The following is a 19177-nucleotide window of genomic DNA, read 5'->3' on the forward strand; positions in this document are numbered from 1 at the left end:
GATTGAAGAGTTGAAAATGCATTTATGCTGTCATCTTAGTTAACAACCCCTTCAATGACGCAGATAAGCTTGTGTCCCATTTGCATTTATCGGTTTATTCGTCGGTTTAAATTTTTCGCCTCACTTCGTACACTGACAAGGCCATAAAGATACAAGTAGGAAAAAAGGGGTCAACAAACGAGCAAACTTGTTGTCATGATTTGCGCGTCTTCATGCATCCAACGGTGTTCTTGCAATCTGCCCTGCCAGCAGCTGTGTCATCTCCCGCGCAATCTCCACCTCTGGCATGTCCACCTTGTAGCCACTTCTCGCGTGCTTGTCCGCAATCTCCACCATCTTTTCGTACGCTTTCATTGCCAAATTTAACTTTTCAACTCGATTCCTTGGGGCTCCAGCTACAATCGTCTTGGAGTGCAGTCGTGCCGAGTAGAAGTGAGCCATCTACGTCCACCACGAAAATTAGTGCACATTGGAAGATGAAATGGAAATATGAGGGCTATTCAAAACGATCTGGGACTTGATTTTAAAATTTACTGAGTATGGCACCGTAGTGACAATTCCACTCTATTACACACTAAAAGCTGATATGAATTTCATGGAAGCGCCTTTTGTCCTCACTGCTTATCAAGACGCGGTGACGAGTGAAGTTTCTTGTGGACGATGAAGATCTGTGTGAACATCTGTGAACATCTACAGCGACTGTGGTAAGGCATTCAAAGGGTGTGGACGTTTCCGAAATGATCGGTCGTGTAATGCCTGATCCTGAAAACGTCGCTAAGGAAAGCACCTCTCACTCCTTGAAATACTGTTTTTAGTAGACCCCAAGTCCCGGTTTGAGTTGGGCACCTCATGATGTTGTATGCGTTCAAGACCTTACCAGAACATGTGGAAGCCATTCTTCCTCGTATAAGTCCGGCTCTCTCTGATTTGCTGGTGTCAGAAAGGAGTCTAACAGCCGCTTATACATTTCCAGAGCTCTTAGACCCAATCCATTCACCTTTTTCGCTAGTTTCGATAGTTCAGCAACGATATTGGTGGAGGATAAAGAGGAAGTGGGAGATGTTCTTATTGTGGTTCTCTGGAGAAAGAAAAATAAGTACAAAGAATTTACGTCTGAAATCGATCTCCATTAGGTCAGCTAACCTTCATCTTCTCCTCATTCAAGTCTCGAAGAGCGGTTAATGCCTCGGCACATTCAGACATGATAGTGCGACAAGCTAACATGTAAAATCGTGGATTTAATTGAGCAAGAAGATCCTCCAGAAGATCAACTCTTCGTTTCTGCATGCAGCACTAAAAGGGACCCATTGTTAAAGGAGCATCTTTACCATGATTACACTATAGCTGCGAGAATGCTTAAAATGGGAAGAAATTAAGTTAGAAGGTAGTTGTGGTCATTTAAAATCAGATAGTCAATGAAATCTATCTGGTAACTCAATGTTTAACTGATGCTCACAGCCGAGGTAGCTGGGAAATAAACTAAAATGATGAGTTGAAGGGAGGATTTGCTCTACCCTCCTCATTCCCGCCCAATTTAGCGTGGAATCTTCAGCGCTCAGACAACGACATGACAAGAACAAAGGGGTTTGCTCACCTTACGAGGAAGATCCGCTTCAAAAGTTGCCAGGAAGCCATATGCACTAGCGTGGGCTCTAATTAACTTAATGGCCTCCGTGCAACGTTCATCCAGCCGATAGTAAAGCAAAGCTTCGGAAAGCGATCTGCAAGTCCATCGGAATAGTCGTGCCGCAGCTGGATAGGCTTTCGGCATTATTGATAGTTCAGATATCATCGTCGTCAATCCTGTATCCTGGATGGGTTCACCGTAGGCTTCTTGCAATGCCTTAGTCGTGTCTTGATTAAAGAGATTGCCGTAGGATGGCGAGGTGTCAACGAGTTCTGGGTCGATCGTAAATCCTACAGTGTGAAGGGAATGAATAATAACGGACAGTATCACAAAGGAAAGCAGGTCCCGTATGATAAAATTAAAGGAGGAATTGTGCTTATAACAATAACTTCATAGAAATATTTAGGTTATGCAAAAATGAGTCGAAATTGTGGAAGGAATTTGGTGAGTATAATTTAAAAAAATTGATTTCAACTGCTGTTTATTGCAAATATTTTGGGGAAAAACTGACCAGCTAAGATGAGTTTTTCAAGATTTTATATAGGTAAGCACTTGTGATAAGGAAAATTAGCAACTTAATAACAAATAAATTATTATGCGTTTCCGAAAAGATAAGATTGCAATCTACTGTACCTAAAACTCGGATTTCACTAAATTTAACCGCTATGTAAGCGGTAGTGGGACTAAAAATTGTGCCTTAAAATGGACCACACAATATTTTATTTTCAAGGTTATTAATGGATGTACTTTGGAAATGAAACTTAATCAACTTGCTTACTTACTTTTACGTATAGTACAACGTAAAAGTCTTCATACCAAAGTTAGCAAACCTATTAGTTGTTTGGACGCACACTTTTCCTTCGAAATTTGATTTGTGGCTAAATTTGACTTTATCTAAGTCGGTTTTAGCCTAGCAGGAAAGGGTTTTCAACAAAAGGTGTTATTTAATAAGAGCTAACAATACTTCTACTCACTTGAGCCGAGTATGACCTTGCTTCCTCCTTCTAAAAGTCCAAGAGAATACTCTGACGTCAGCCAGGAAATGTCAGCCCATAATTTTGTTCCATTTAGATTGTGGCCCAGGCCACTGCTATTCCCATTTTGAAAACTCTCACAGACCACTCTACAAAAAGAGTCAACGTACACTGCATCTTCTACAGTCAAAGTAATAATTCCTCTGTATGCTTACGTTCTTGCCGTCATTAGGCATTCTAAAGCTTTTCCAAATTCCTCAGTTTCGACATAGTATTCACTTAATGCTGCCGTATTATTTGCCCAGTCCTTCGGATCGAAACGTTGAAGGCTGCTGACAAGCCAATCAGACGGAGAGACTGCAACAGAGTCCCTCTTATTCACTCTAATCTCCTTCTGGTTCGCAACGCCATAGGTGCTGAGGAGATTATCCACCACTGGCGAGAATTGCAGCTGTCTCCGCAGAGTTTCCAGACAGAACTCTGCTGCTTTCTGCTTCTCTGATTTGTTTTCGTAAACCTATTTTCCCCAAAGACTTAGCCTTGAATGAGCACTTGCCTGTGCAAGCATAAACAGAGTAGTCGTGTAGCCCGTTTCAAACATTACTTCTTTTACTAGGCAATCTTGTTCGAGAAGAGTAGTCAGCATTGCAAGGGACTCCCAGCATTCCGGTCTCTCTGAATCATCAATCATAAGTTTGAACTTTTCGTAAATGCTCTTTGCTTTTTCAAGCCAAAACAGAGCAGATTGTTCTCCATCTTTAGCGTCCACTTCAGTGGCTACAGCCAAAGAATTGTAGACATATTGCAGTAGACCAGAAAACTTGAGTAAGTCTTCCCTTGTTTCCAAGTCCACGCGAGATTCACAAAATTTAACAACTTCTAGAAGCCGGTTTCTAGCCTCAACACGTGGTTCTTCCGTTTCTATAAAGTTGTTTGCTAGCTTGGCAGTAAAAAAACCCCACAAAAGGGCAGCATCAAGGTTGCCCGTTGCAAGAAGGGCCTTAGCTTTATCAGCTTGAGCAATAAGAATTCCCCGAATTTTGTATTTGTTAGCGAAGATTGCTGAGGATTTCGGATCATTTGAAGGAGCGAATTCTAGCTGATAAAGCTCCTTAAATGATTTGGCAGCTTCAGTGTAAAAAGAATCCATCTTTTCATCCATACTTTGTCTAACGCAAATTTGAAGAGCATAGAGGTATACTGATGGACGGAACTTCTCACGGTTCTCGCAGTTATCAAGGGAAGCCAATTTTAAAAAAGGTACTTTATTGGAAAGCCATTTGACGTGGTTAATAGGTATTAGCGTAGCTATTTAAACAACTAAAGGGAGCTTACGAAGGACAATGCAGGTCAATGCTCGTTTCCTTGGTAGACATGCCCAAAGTCAGTCGACTAATGTCTTACTGATAGCGTGCGCAATGGCAGTGTCGGTGGTAGCAACGACCTTACAAACTTTTTGATAAATTAAAACGAAATAATAAACTGGGCAAGCATATCTTTTTCAATATTACTGCAATAAAATGTAACTTTTAATTAATTTGATTTAGTAAATGCTGTTTTTATGGTAAATGGATGCTATGCACTTTTAGTGTGAGGGAGAACATTACAAAATAAACCGTGCTAATTAACTAATAAGCCTATTTTTTGTGCGTCAATAAAGATGGCTTTTTGCCACTTTAAGCAGTGTTTACACAAGATATGACAGCCAGATATATGTAAAAGGAGTCACTTTCTGTTAGTTTAGCTCTTAACTCTGTGTTCAAGTCTTCCCCTCAACATTTGATTTATAAAGCCGTTATGGAGGATATTTGTCATAGTCGATTGGTTAGCAATGCAAGCGCTTTCCTTTTTAATTTGTGCTCATTTCCAGGGCAAGTTTTTGAATTTGCCTCTATGCTCCCATCATTTTCACCCTCTGATTATTTGATACAACGCTCAGTTTCCAGACTCTAGCAGTGCAAAAAAATGACATTTGTGGTTGGCTGCAAAAGCACAAAATAAAGGAATTGCCGAAACAGGTTACTGCAATTAGCCGTTATTACCAGTCATTTTAGTCGTATTTTTAGCAAGGAAGTAATTGAGAATTGCGGCGATGCTGTATTGTGAATTTGCCATTACACTTGTGCAAAAAATGCATATCGTGGATAAACGGTATCTCCTGCGTATTCTTAGTACGTTAATGGAATCCCGCTAAAAGGCCGGGCAGCAGCAGAAAGCAATTAAACCAGCAAGGAGGAGTAAATGCGAAATACTTGCCCAGTAAAAATTATCACTTATTAAATATCCCTGCTCCTGGAGAAATGCTCCTGTTGTTTGGCAATTAGCATGCGATTCACACCCGCTGCCGAGCATTAACTTCAGAATTTTTAAAGTCATATCACTCTGTATGACATGGCCTGGGTCAACCATTTTCCCCTGGAATTAAAGCGAGTGTCGAAGATTTGGATTCCGGACGAGTTCGGTGCCGATAACAACATGAGAGGAGACCTCTCAGCCTAGAGTTACTTGGTTTTTACGTCAAAGCCACCCTTCTGATAGCAGTTAACTATTAAATTATAAAGGTAGCATCTTTCAGGGCTCGAAGAGTTTTCACTATTGCGTGCATCAGGGGACCTGATTTGGCTCGAACAGGTTAGTTGTACTTTATCAGAAGTGCTCCGATCCCCAAAGGATTGATGAGAAATTTCGGGGAAAGGAATATGGATACGAGTTTATTAACTCCAGCATGGGCAAAAGGCCTCTTATGTACATGAAAACGCATCTCTGGATCTCTCTATACAGTTTCGGAAGTGTAAAAGGGGTTGACCTCTGCACACGGTGACGGAGATAAGTGGAGATTATTCCATTTGGTTGGTGTGGTGTGGGTTGAGACCTCCTCCACTGGAGTGACAATTGGTCTAAAATTTTGAGGACAACCTATAATTTGCCATCAACAAGTTTTTGTTGATAAATAAGGTATTCTACAGGTAGTGCAAATTGAGTTTCTTTAATTCCTTTCACTGTACATAAATGCACTGACTATCAATCTCTCTACAATCTCTCTACAATGTCCACTGGCGGCATTAATCTTAGCTAATACTTTTTTCGGTCCTTCTACTATCTTTTAGACCAACTTGCACAGTACATTGGATGCATCGTCAATGACCCCATTTTGGCTAGATACTATTCTAAAATGTCTTATTTTTATCAGTAGTTGAGTCTGCAGGAGCCGAGAATAGAACTGTTGCAAACTCATTGCACTTTTTTTCATCTACGCCAACTCTCACAATGGCTGTTAGCATCGTGTTTGAACGACTGAGACCACTTTGAGGAACAGTAGAAAAATGGTCACAACAACACCGTTGTTGACGGCCAAAACAAGAAGAAGCTGGGTAACGGAAGGACGTCCACTTTATGTGAGCCTTTACAAACCACTAAGACGTCGCCTGTACTCTAGAAGCATGCAGCTATACTCGGGACCGCCTGTAATATCGGTCTTCACGCCCTCTCATCAGCCTGTAATAAAGGCACCTTTAAAATTCGTACAGCCTATCAAGCCAAGAGGCACAAGTAAACAGGTGTTGTAACTCACAGTGGGATCATGCCATCGCCATGAATGACTGCAGTGATTTTGGCCTTTCGGGTTGTGGGATCTCCATCGGTGAGGTAGTTCTGCAGGTGGTTCACCACCTCCATCAGTCCTGGTCTTCGTGAAGCCTCCTGATTCACACAGCTACTCAACATGCATCCGAGAAAGTCATTTCCAAACCATCGTGCTATTAACGTCAATATGTTTTCACGCAATCTGAGGGTCTCACCCCATTCTAGGTGCCTTAGAATGCGTCTGACCTTCTCTGATACATTGGAAGACGACGTTGCAGAGTCGCAAAGAGTGCATCGTTGACAGAAGACCGATGCCAAGAGCACTTCCACTTGGAGCCAGCCTAAATTCTTCACCAACACTGGAGCTGTCGTCGACATGGAATTGTTGGCTAAAGGGTCTTCTGACCCTGATAACTTGAGACTCAGAATGGTAGATTCGAAAACTCTGCTAGGTGGCGGTTTTGTGGGTGGTTTCTGGGCGAATAAGAGCATGTTTAAGCATTTGAACGACAAACGCGGAGATGAGGAGGTTGAATTTACATGAACTTACCAGAATACTTGGGAGAAGTACATGTTGACCATCTTGAATGATGAAAACCTTGCTATGAGGAGACGAGGGTCTAACGTCCAAGAAATCCTTAAGACTTGGACCCACATCTACGCCTCCAGCAGCACTTATATTGCAATTTGACGTGGCTTCAGGAGGACACGTCTTGAGTTGTACCTTGCAGCAGTAGTTAGAAGACACTAGGACACTAGACGAGTCCAGTCGCTAGAATAGGAACAAATAACTTTTGCCTGTCAATGAGACACTCGCACATCATCTACTCTTCACGCTGGGAAATGCAAATGGCTGTTACGTAACAAATTCTCCCACAATCCCTTATGGAGTTCATGGGATTTCAAACAGGTTGGCAAGGAAGCTCATACGCACTTCAACTTCTTGCAGTGCTTATGTACATGCGTTCTAGAGCAGAGAGGACTTATGTCCTTCCGTCATGTATGATACTCCTCACTGTGCCTCATATGCCTATCACAACACCCATTAAACACGAGAGGTGGGGTTCATACTCGCCTGTTTTACGAGATAACGGAGTTAACTCGGTCGCAAGGCTACAGAACCCAACTTTTTGGAATGCCTGTGACATAGCAATTGGAGAGTGTGCAAATTGCTGTTGCGGAATCTACCACCCCACTGCAATGCCTTCAAACGCTTCGTTGAGCTGTGCTGATGCATCACAATTAAAGATGATGGTGCTGGTGCAATCCATGAAAATTTACCCTCTCCTCTTGAAAGGTAGGTAGGTGTACGAGTCAGTATCATCTCATCGCCTTAAGAAAGTACCATGCATGTCAATTTGTTAATGATAATTTAATTCATATTATTTAAATAGCGTGAGTGGTGATGAACCAGTCAGTAAACAGATTTATCAAGTGAGAAGAGAAGGTGGTGCTGGGGCTGATGGGTGATGCTTCTCACCCACATGCATTGAACAGATGATTACCAGCCGAAGTGACCATCCCATTGTCCTTCACTTCCTTCTCTCATGCTATATATACGCGCCGTGTATTCCTGACCGACCGACCGACCGTCAAAAGTACAAAAGAGCAAGGAGAAATGTTTTATTGTTCAAACCTTTGACAGGTGAGTAAACGTGCCATTAATGACTCCAAAACGATTCATTTGCTCTTTGCCTTTCACTCAGGAAGCAAAGGGGTATGAATTTTGTGGGTGTTTGTGAATGTAGGTTTGTGCGTGTGTGCGTGTGATGGACCTATGGAGACATGGTTAACCATAAATTGTCGATTCGTTGCAGATTCAACGACTAATCCTAAGACCTTTCTCCCTCTCTCTCCAGTAAAATACGGTATAATACACCACGAAAGTATGCAAAAGTCTTTTGTTGAGAGGCTGTCGGGACTAATAGATCATTTTGAACACAAGATCCCGTACCTCAAACTGCGTTTTGCAGCCTTGTTTTTGACATAACTAAACTTGCCATGAGAAGACGTCACATCACACTCACAGATGTAGTGGAGGGGGAAAAGGTCGAAGAAAAGTAGGTAAGGTCAAAAAGTGGAAGAAGACCGTCTGCCTAATTTTCACTCTCAATCTTCACACCCTCCAAATCATCCTGATTTAATATCCCTAAGCTCCAATTGTTAAACATCGCCTCTTCCTTGCATCAGCAGCAGACATTCGCACGACCACACACAAAAGGGAATGGACAGTTGAAAAGCAAACACGAGACAGAGTCGGAGGTGACAAGGGCTAGGTTTGTCTCCTAACGCCTAAAACCTCAGGACGGTTTGATAAAAGTGTGATCCACATCAAATTTTTATCCTATTAACTTCTGAGGCTCGGTTTTTATTTCAGCTTTTGAAGAGCAAAGCCCCGATAGGAGTAAAACTCAATTTCCCTCCTTTTTATTATAAAGCCGTAAAAGATGTTTTGATTGCCGAAGCTTTTATCGCCTTGGGCTACAATTTTCTCGATTTCCTATCAACAATTTTTAATGGTCACTAGCCGAATAAGACGATTGCTATTAATTGTCCACTTACTGACACATTTCCTTTCTACCGTATCCTAGCTAAGAATTACCTCTCCACTATAATCCTCTAAAACACTGCCTAACTTAGCGCCCACTTATGGCTAGCTTTGAAACCTCGGAGGAATTTTCCATTCCCTTCTCTGCTTCCGCTAGTCATGGCATGGGTGAAAGGGAAACATTATGACAGGTCTTGTAGAGTGATGTGTCGACTTTAGAGGGCTGATCAAGGCTCCCGAAATGCCAGTGCTGTTAAACTTCCTGTCAACGATTGAGTCTTTTTTGGCTCACTGACAGAGGAAGTGGTAGACGAAGTCCATCAGAATCCGTAAGGCATGCTCATATCGCTAAATGATTATACAAAGGGAGGAATAGATGCAAATAAAGGGATAGAGGGCTGCATCAGGAATAGACGAATGCATTTACGATGGATGGCGGATACTTCTCAGGGAAGAGTCAATCAAAAGCGAATGGAATAGAAGTTGGGGATAGATGAATGTATCAGAAAAAAAAACAAAAGATCTACTCAGGTTATGTGGAGAAAGATTAATCAGAAGGATCATAGACGAGTGAATTTGTGCTGAACGCCTAGGCAGGGAGAGAAGAGGCGACTCAAAAACTACCTCATAAGTACTTTAAATACACTGAGCTTCAGCAAAATATTCACAAAAACCGGGGGCACTGAGGCTGACAATTAACACGAAGTGAGAGCTATAAAGAATGCCTACATTTATAGCTCTTGCTTTTAAAACGAGCCACTTACAGTCTCAATATGGAAGATTGGTCTTCCATTTCACCTCCCCATCGTCGTTTAGGCGAAATCTCCTCCTGGTGTCTCTAGTCTAAAACTTGCGCATGTAATGGCATCGTAAATTCTATCCATCACTTCCTTCCATGGGCTCTTACTTCTAAAGAAATTTTGACCTCTCCCAGGCTCAGTCAAGCACTTAAAACGCTTGTGAAAAGTCGTCAGAATAGGACCTACCAAATTGTCAATGGAAAGGGAGACGAGGAAGGCGAAAGCGGAGGCGATTTGATGAAGCATATGGAAGACCGTCTTTGTGGAGAGAAGTGGAGAATGTGGCCGACTTTGGCTCTTTTTGTACTCCTCACAGCCCTCGAATCGCCCGATTTCCTATATTTGCAAGGGAAATACCCATCACGCCGCATACCACTTATAGATATGTGGGCAGTATGAAGAAACTTTAAACATGGCTTACCTAGCAAAGGACTAAAAATTTGGCTTAAAAATCCCACAACCCCTGAAAAAACGTTTGTTTCGATTTCACAAGAGTTCAGACTTTTGTGACTTATTTCGGACACTTTCGATTGCCGCGCCTTCATCCGCGCCCTTCTGATTGGCTGATATTGCCTACAGTAGGCCGCTGATCACTATGCTACCAAGGCCAATCGAATGCTAGAAATAGGGAAGACTGGGGGCCCTAATTTATTTCTAGTGTGCTCCATTAGCTAGCTATCTAGCCAGCCATCATGTGTGAGCGTGTAATGCCGACTTGTTTATGCCCGTCGGCAAATGAAGACGCCTGCATCGTAGTCGTGCCCAACGGCTGGAACCTCGACAGCATCCAGGCTCACGTGACAAACACCAGTTTATGGCATCTTTCTTCAGTGTGATCATGTAGCTGCCTTGCCTGTGAGGCTAATTAACACAGGGAGCGAAAAGAGAGGATGAACAACAAGTTGCGATATAGTAGTACATGGTTATCCTCATTTAGAACCACAGTTCATCACCCTGTACTGCGAAATATCGCATTAAGAGGAGAGAGAGAGAGTCCTGTCACGGACTACACAGTAGGTGTGCCGGAAGCACCTAGTTTTTTATTTCTGTGTGTTCATTTGATATGCGACAAATCCCAGACACAGTGGTAGCTATGAGTAGATGAATAAGAAAGTCCCGGATTTCTGTAAAAACATTCAACTTATAGCCTTCCAGGGGTAGATGCTCAGCTGTATTCAGCGGACGCGGAATAAGGGCACAGCGAACCGAATTCAAAAAGCATGAGGATGGAAAAAAGAGGGAAGTGGTATATCTGCCCATCCCTTGACTAACGACAGCGTAAACATCACTAGCATGTGTTAAATGGATGCATATGTGACTGATAGAGTCACAGGAACGTAAAATGTCATCTTGAAAAATGCGACACTACTCTAAAGGGCAATCCGGAGGTGTTGAGATGGTGACAGCGATGCGTGAAACCGGATCTAGCTGATTTGCTGTTCCAATTTCATTGGCTGGTAACCATGTCCGCAGACATAAGAAAAGAGCTGCCACCAAATAGGGATTCCTACGTTTATGTGTTCTTAAAAAGCGTTTGCTATCCAGATTTCATAGTTTGTAACATGTTTAGCGGTATTTTAGACGAGACTGGACACAGCGGCCTGAAGACATATTGACGCGTTACTATTAAAAGCTAGGGGTATGCAGAATATGTCCTCTGTGAAGCACTATTTCTCAAGCAAATCCCTTCTAAATACGGCTTCACTAAGGGAATGAAACTAAACAGATGTTAGTGAGAAAATGGGGCTTCGCCTAGATAAGGAAAACATCAAATCATCTTCATTTCTGTGCCCCGATGGACGGCCTCTTACCTGACGATTTAAGAGAGCAGCCATGGGAAGCGTACGAAGAAAGGTGGTCTAAAGAAGAGGAGCTATTACACAAAGCTGTTTTAACCTTATAAACGACTACTCAGTCACCATCTTGGTGACACGACGTGTTAATCTTGTATATGGCCACCCACCCCTTCTGGAGTTTTGGAAATCTCCCAGGTAAAGTATAGGATTAGAAATCTATAAAATTGTACGCAATTTTAGTCTGTGGTGATAGAATATCATAGAGTAGATAACTTTTTTATATTGTAGGCAACCGATACTCTTTTAAAATGTATATTTACTAGCGCGCCTCATCACCCTACGCGGGTTGGTATTCATCAAATCGCACGGGATGGATATCGAACCAAGTGTTGGCTCATTGCATTCTTGCTGTACACCATATGGTATTGACTGTCTAAGTCGCACGAGGCCCCTAGAAATCCTCGGTCATGCGCCTCAACAGATGTAACTGCCCACAACATATGCCTTCCTCCGCGACGCTCTGATATGGTGGAAGGCCGGCAAAGTCTCGATTGCTATCCACCTTAATGGAGTTCACTTATCGCCACCACGAATACAACATCTGGAGTCTTTGCAGAAGCATGGTATATTAGAAACGTGTCAAAGGGCTGGAGGACTGTATATATAGCCTTTCAAACAAACCGGCGCAGCAATCAATGCTGTCAAGGAGTGATTTTGGCAAATGCAACTTTGTTTAACAGCCGATTAAATAACTTATAATTTCCTCACAGAGTTCCAACTAATCTCCTTAGCAGAAGTTCGAACAGGAAAAAGTGCGGACCCCTTTAAGGAGGCCGCCACTAGAGTGTTTGAGGTCAATGCTCCAAAGCATCAGTTGAAAAACTAAGGCTTATCTATTTAAACAATTTTTGAATTCCTCCTCCTTATTTATCAGAGTGTAAATACTTTTTTTGAAAAGGTTATTACAGTTTGTACTAGTTTGCTCATCCAAGATAAAGATATTTTCTGAGTTTTTTAAAATGCCTTAAATTTGATTTGTCTGAATTTTTTATGTTTTAAAACCAACTGGATCCGGGAACTGAAGTAGCCTTTTCAATAAAATAACTTAGGATTAGTAGAAATTTGCATATACATGCCTGTTTATAAGTAAACGAACGAGAATCATTTGCTTTGTAAGCCACTTTAATCTACCCACCTCAGAATGATACATGCAGTGGCGCATTAGTGCTGGCATAAATGGGAGAGTCTTTACGCAAATTGATAGTTCGCCTTCAACTTTACTAAAACAGCCTTGATTAGGCGAATAAAATTGCCAAATTAATGGTCCACATTCCATCACTACTGTCTGTTTGAAAACAAAATTTTACTGTAAATTAGGGCGGTAGACAAAATGAGATTAAAGCTAACCATTTTAAGTGCTAAGAGCTTTCAATTATAAAATGATTGATGATTATTTGTAGGTACTTTGAACGCAGAAAAGTTTTTTGTGTTGAAGTGAACAAAATTGCGCCTAGCCGTAGACATCAGTGTGTGACAATCCCAGAAAACGATTGTTGTGTAGGAATGACGTTCAAATGAGTGTTCCATCGCCACAGGTATTATGCTGGGAGTGTCCTGCACTAGTGTACATTCTCAAATTCAGATGCACGCCTTCCTTCTCAGAAAGTCCTGCTCACTATTACGAGGCGTTCCGTGGATGCGCTCCCGCCATTGCCACTGTTTACCGCCACTTAGGTTGAAGGTATGTCCTCCAGCAAACGCTCAGCATGCGCACTTGGTGTTTGTAAAATCCGACAAGCAGAATTTTATGCCGATAAAGTCAAAAGATCCGCATTCTCTAGACCACCTTTTACGTAATCTGCCGACTTCTGCATAAAACATCCCCCAACTCACCGAGATTAAGAACTTATCGAGTCGGCCTAGTGCCATGAAGTCATAAACGAGGAGGTGAGGCTGGACCGCCTTCAGGATTCCATGGCAAAAGACAATTCGCGGATGCCTGATGCTCGCGGCGATTTCAGCAACTCTAACAGCAGAGTTGGGTAGGGCTGGACGAAGGAAAACTTTTCGTGCTGGCAGTACATTGTTCTCCACAGGAGGTGCTAGTTTCAGCAGTCCTGAAAACGTCTCTCCGTGACGACCTAAAAGAATAAAAAAAAATGGAAAATATCCATCTAATTTGCGGTTTATTTTAGATATCTTGTTCTACTTTTCGAAAATTAAGTCGTGTTAGCTCCAAAACCTCGCCCACGTCTTCATGACTCTAGGAAAACTCGACAAGTTCTTGGAAGTTGGAAGCTTAAATAAGATGTTTCCAGGTCAACGCGCAACATTTGACTTTACAGGCAGCAGATGAACTGTGTCTGCTTTCCAAGCAGCTGGAGTCAGTGTCTAGCACGCGGCAGGCAACACAATGGTGGTGTTGGTGGTGATGGTAGTAGTAGCAGTGGTAGTGATAGTAGTAGTGGTAGTGGTGGTGGTGGTGGTATTGTCAAAGACAGCTGGGCTAGCGTTTATCTACTACGAGCTCATCCATGGTGGTTTTAATGCCGGTCCAAAGCACAGCAGTCATTCATTCCAGTAAACAAACATCCACCACGTTATGTATCGGCATGCCTGATGCAGACATGATCTACCTTCTGAAGAAATTACACATGAGCCATATATTCCTTTCTTAACAGCATTGAAGGTAGGGTAATGATGGAGGAATATTCAGGACTGTGGAAAGTTGATGGGAGCTGGACACCATGAAAGTGGAAAGGCAGTGAGGAACGCTGGAATAAGTATGCAAATACGGTGGGGTAGGCTTATACTGAAACAGGAGAGTGCAGTCGCTATTCACTGAATTGCGCCCCTTGCTCGAATTGAATTTCAAGATCTCGTTTTGACTTGAACACTCCCTCAAATCAAGAGGATGAAGGCAATTTTCTGTGCACCACAGATGCCTCATTAGCTCTCCTCATCTAGCCCACTGATACACTTTTAGCTTTGAAGTAAAAGTCATCACTCCCGCCAGAGTGGACATGGCTGTCGATCTGATCTGCAAATTACCCCAAATTGGCACGGGGAGCATTAATAGCCCCATCACGGGAGCTGCAGATTTAATCAAACTAGGTAATATTTTCTGCAAAAAATCTTACTACTTTTACTGCACCAAAATTTTTTCTGAAAAAGTTCTAGTTCTTGATTTTGCTCTCTTACCAACACGTTGCTCATGAGCCAATACAGAGACAGGAGATTTTTTTGAATCTCTGGTGGCAATTAAACTTGATTTTAACATAAAAGTAGGAAAAAAGGGAGGAATGTTTAGATAAAAGTGAAATGGGTGGGTACAAAGGCCTTACATTTGCCCAGAGGTTTTTTCATTTCAACGGAGGTGGGATCTACTGTCAGGAGTTGGTGGTAACTCGTCTGTCCAGCTTGAAAGAGGGCGTTTCGATACTCCATCGCTGTGGTGTTTAGTCCACTGACTATGTTTGGTAAGAAAAGAAAGTTTGTAAGGAAAATTATCTTATTTTTTGCTTAATTTTGAGCAAATCCACGAGGGATTTCCGGTTTCAAATAGCAGGGTGGTCTGTTTTGTTTTAGATTGTCCTCTAGTTTTTTCCCCTTTATTTAAAAAAGGAACCTGAGACCCTATCTTGAAATTACACCTTTGTTAGTTTTATCGTATGAAATAACTTGTCTTTCGTTCTTTTTCAGGTGTATCAGTCGCAAAATGATAAAGCGTGCTTTGTTTTACCTTATTAGAGGAAGGGCTCCTTTTATAATAAGGAGAGCAACCCGAAAAAAAAGGAGAATTTGTAAAGGGGATCCTACAAGAAAATTAAGTGGAATTCCTGGTCACACGAGATTCCCAAGTCTTTTTTTCATACTCCTTTCAACTCATAAGGCGGAAAGGTTGTCCATTAAGGTGGCAGACTGTTTAAAAAGGCGACAAGCTTTAGCCAGTTCAGTGGGGGGTTGTCTGCATGTTTTTAAACAAAAAATGGTTATTTTTTTCCTTTTAGGGTAAAATATTTCCCTTTCTAATCCACTGTCTTTCAGCTAAGATCGCGGTTGTCTGTTTACCTGGTTGTTCGGCATTATTGACAAGTCCGTGGAGTCTCTTGTGCGGTCGACGCTTGTAATACCTGTAGTAGAGAATAAAAATTAGGTAAACTTTAAACTTTGTTTATTGAAAAAAGGGTGACGATACTTCTAAAAGCAAAGAAACCATTTTAACGAAAAAAGGTAAGAAGTGAACAAAGTGGAGGAACACAGATAGCGCTTGAAGACGAAGACGAATTCACCTTCTGGTTGGTTGGTATCTTCTTAATTATAACGAGGTTAGGTGCTTCGCTTTTCTTCATTGGGAGCACCATCTTCAGTGGTGAAGCTCTGCCTCCATCCTCCTTCTTCAAATCGGACCATCACCTCAAGGTTCTTGCAGGGCAAACGACCACCCACTTTCATGTTTCTGCGGTTGGCATTAATAGCGGAGGGACGGTTATACATGACAGTCTATCATATAAGACGTGTGGAAGAGCGCAAACGAGGGTGAATTACATCACTGCCCAAAACACCTCACCATATGCCTACCCGTACAAATGATCTAACCGTAGCAATGGGACAGTCAACTACCAAGGCTCCACTTCTGGCGGCGGTGGTAGGTTAAACTTAGACCAACTGAAACACACTCCTAGTGAACAGGTTTGCCGACAAATTGGCTTGCAGACAGATGTATCACATCATATACAAGGAGTCCGAGTAACTTAAACAATTTACAAAGTTGAACGAAGGTAACCTTCTATCGGGTTTGAAGTGTCCTACCACCTTCATAACAATCCGGTGAGGTAAAGCTCTACTTGTTTAGACGTATATATGTAACTGCACGGGTTCTTTTGTCGTTCCAGGTTGTACACCCACCTTCTAGACCTTCGACACCCCTTTAAGCCACCATGTATCCACGTTTTTACGTTTTATCACAGATTTAGAGAAGCCTCCATCTGTTGCATTCGTGGTGGCGGTAAGTAAATCCCATCTAGGTGGACAATAAGCCCGACTTCTCCAGCAAACCTCCACGTGAAAGCATCAAGAAGGAAGGCGCATGATGTGGAGGGTTGACTCCCTGGAGAGGCATGAAGGAGGGGTTCTTGGGAGCTCTTCTAACTGTGCCAATCTGCACAATGTATTGTACAGCAAAATGGCAATAGACAAACAACTGGCGCACTATCTGGCTTGTTAATGAGTCCTTGCCTTCCCTACATACCTACTCCTTTCCAGATAGATAAGTGAGTAACAACAACTTTAAAATAGGCTGGCAAGCGAGAAGAAATGCTAAAATTTAACTCTGCGAAGCCACTTGGCGCTAAATAGTTGCCTTCGGAGAAATGCTCGAACAGATAGCACCTGTCAACCGAAATATATTTGCACAATAGGCCGCCCCATTCTTGAGCACGGTTAAGTCAGTAAAGCTTTTAATTTGACACATTTTGTAAAGGGGAATGGAGCTTCAGGGACATTGGACTGGGCGGGTACAGCGACAGTACATTCCTTTCTGGCTTGTGGGTGGCTTTTAAATGCTATTGTGGAAACAACAGAGTAGAGTGACCAGAAGGGGACGCATCCACGACGACACTCAAGGGTGAACAGAAGTTAGGCAGTACACCGCAAGTTCTTCAACCATGCGTCTAGTTTGAGGATCTCTTTTAGACCCTCGTGTTAGGTCTACACCACTCCAGCTAGTCTGTACACCAAAAACTAATCATTTGGTAAGGCTTCAATAAAAGAACGCAACCTAAAATGACTTAAAAAATATAAGTAGATGTGCAAATTAGGCGATATATTAAAAAAGTCATTAAAAGTCCCCTAAACCACGTAAAAGGGAAAGGATTTTTAAACCAATTGGTTCCGGATTTTTACGGAATTCAACGTTTGCTATACATTCAAGTTAGTCAAGACAAAAAGCCTTAGTGCCAAAGTAGACGAGGAGATTCTTTCCTCTTTCCAATGGTGTAAAAGAAATCCTCATTCCTTCCAACACATTGCCTTATTTAGAAAACGAGTAATTTTCCGGCTATTCGTTGGGAAGAATATCTAGAATCGCCAAATTCCTTCTGGGGTTTAAAGAGCATCAGTGGAAAGCAAAACATCACAGCACAATTTAAACAAACAGGCAGAAAATATCGAAGTTACAGCCTTTTTCCACTCATGCACTCGCCCAGTCAGTCATTCATTCAGTGATTCTCACAATTACTTGACGGTTTAAATTAAGTCGTCTTTTTTGCCGTTTTTCTTAATGTAAGTCGGATTTTCAGCTTAAAAATTTACTTGATAAACCGAAACAGTTGTTTTAAGCAGCGTTAACAGGCTAGTCATTTCAACTTTGAATTGTGATTAGTATTATTAAGAAGGAGGACATTTCACCAAAAATTGTCCTTGTACCTAGGAATGCACCAGGCAACTTTAATAAATGGTGCTCCTATAAAGGCACAGACGCAAATGATTGGTTGGTTGGATTGAAGCATTTTGATTGGCTACTTTCCGAGGCGATTAAACAGCGAGACATTAACATGGCATGTGGAATTGTGTTGCTTACCTCTACCATGTTATTCACACATTTTCTCGCCATGAATTTGCCCAATTTTTTATATTTAAGCTCTTCGTCCTCCCTTGCAGCACTCCATTCACCCAGCCCACATAAAATCACCGGATTCGTTCATCCATTTGCTCGTTCATTTACTTTATTTCCATTTCAGGCAATAAATAAATAGCAAATTTTAATTCCATTTAATTAAAATTTCTAAAAATACGGGATCATTGGAATGTCTACTCCAATCAGTCAGGTTCGCCTTCGTGGGAGGCGTCTAGGCATGGGAACACTCCGACGATTAACTTCCCCATCAAAAAAATTATCAAAAATTACTGCAACCTCATCTACCAAAAATGTTGCAGCAACAGTTTCATTTTCATCAAATTTGTCGCCTTTTTGACATTTTCAACAGTTGTTCTACCGACTGATCAAAAGTACCTATTCCCTTTTCCTTACTTATTTGCCTTGTTTCTTCTTTTTTCCCCCTCGGCATCTTCCTATTCCACATTCGGGGGTTTTGTTTTATGTAGAGATGGCGTTAGACACACCAGACCCTAAAATTTGGGGGAAGAAAACGGGCTAAATGTGTACACATATACAAACGCACAATTTGTCATTCGAGAGACCTCTTTCCTGTCTTACGGACTGACTTTTGGAAGGGGTCATTTAATATGGAAATGGTTAGGAACCAAGCCCCCACCTGATGGATGGTATCCTTCTTCTGAGGCACATTTCATAACTGAAGATAAATTGCCAAGAGATTCAACTTAGAAATGAATGCTCAGCACTACAGCAAAAAGCGACCAAATGAAATTGCGCGCTTTTCTCACCAACAACTGCTGAAGGCCGTCAGCTGCACTTAAAGAAGTAGTCGTCATCAGAAAATGTCACTTTTGCCCGTGAGGTCGAGACACAATTCAAGTTCATTAAATGTTATTGCTTTTATGCATGTCAAGAAGAAAACTCTTCACCCTTGTCACTTTTGTTTAAAATTCTATTTTGTGCACAGACTGTCTATTCAACATTTCATGTGAACATGGAATGATTTTTCAGCACAACAATACATACACATACACGCCAAAACCTGAAAAAAGTCTCACTTTATGGCTAGGAGTAATGTGTATGAGTGTATTCTTCTTCCACGCAAGTCAATCAGACTGTCAGTCAGTCAGTCAGGGAGGGTGAGGATAAAAATGAGGGGAACATGAACGACTTCTCTTCACTCTTCTTCTGTCCTCCCTTAATATCCCCATTTACCATATGACCTATTCCCACT

The 19177-nt window shown here is 41.9% G+C and overlaps 3 protein-coding genes across 3 annotated transcripts in view; 1 reads left to right on the forward strand and 2 right to left on the reverse strand. All coding sequences in view use genetic code 11, as the record gives it.

Annotated features, from left to right (window-relative positions):
- Window positions 1–210: 210 nt before the first annotated feature.
- EGR_07433 (KIF1-binding protein) lies at window positions 211–3763 on the reverse strand (the record flags this gene model as incomplete). Its single annotated transcript, XM_024496682.1, has 7 exons — window positions 211–441; window positions 878–1078; window positions 1144–1293; window positions 1595–1917; window positions 2602–2750; window positions 2817–3118; window positions 3206–3763. The coding sequence occupies 7 exons, from the start codon at window positions 3761–3763 to the stop codon at window positions 211–213; spliced, it is 1914 nt and encodes a 637-aa protein (XP_024348888.1).
- Window positions 3764–5374: 1611 nt separating this feature from the next.
- Window positions 5375–15824, reverse strand: EGR_07434 (hypothetical protein; the record flags this gene model as incomplete). The annotated part of the gene is made up of 8 exons (XM_024496683.1): window positions 5375–5498; window positions 6173–6657; window positions 6734–6955; window positions 9718–9867; window positions 11343–11390; window positions 13221–13468; window positions 14672–14797; window positions 15689–15824. 8 exons carry the CDS (start codon window positions 15822–15824, stop codon window positions 5375–5377), a joined length of 1539 nt encoding a protein of 512 aa, XP_024348889.1.
- Window positions 15825–18133: 2309 nt separating this feature from the next.
- EGR_07435 (hypothetical protein) overlaps window positions 18134–19177 on the forward strand; it is a gene marked incomplete at both ends in the record, with an annotated part of 9075 nt that continues 8031 nt past the window's right edge. Inside the window, one exon of the mRNA XM_024496684.1 lies at window positions 18134–18288. Within this exon, the coding sequence (XP_024348890.1) occupies window positions 18134–18288 (155 nt within the window). The remainder of the gene's footprint in view (window positions 18289–19177) is intronic.

The sequence above is a fragment of the Echinococcus granulosus genome (assembly GCF_000524195.1).
Source record: "Echinococcus granulosus chromosome Unknown EG_S00077, whole genome shotgun sequence".
Taxonomy (NCBI): domain Eukaryota; kingdom Metazoa; phylum Platyhelminthes; class Cestoda; order Cyclophyllidea; family Taeniidae; genus Echinococcus; species Echinococcus granulosus.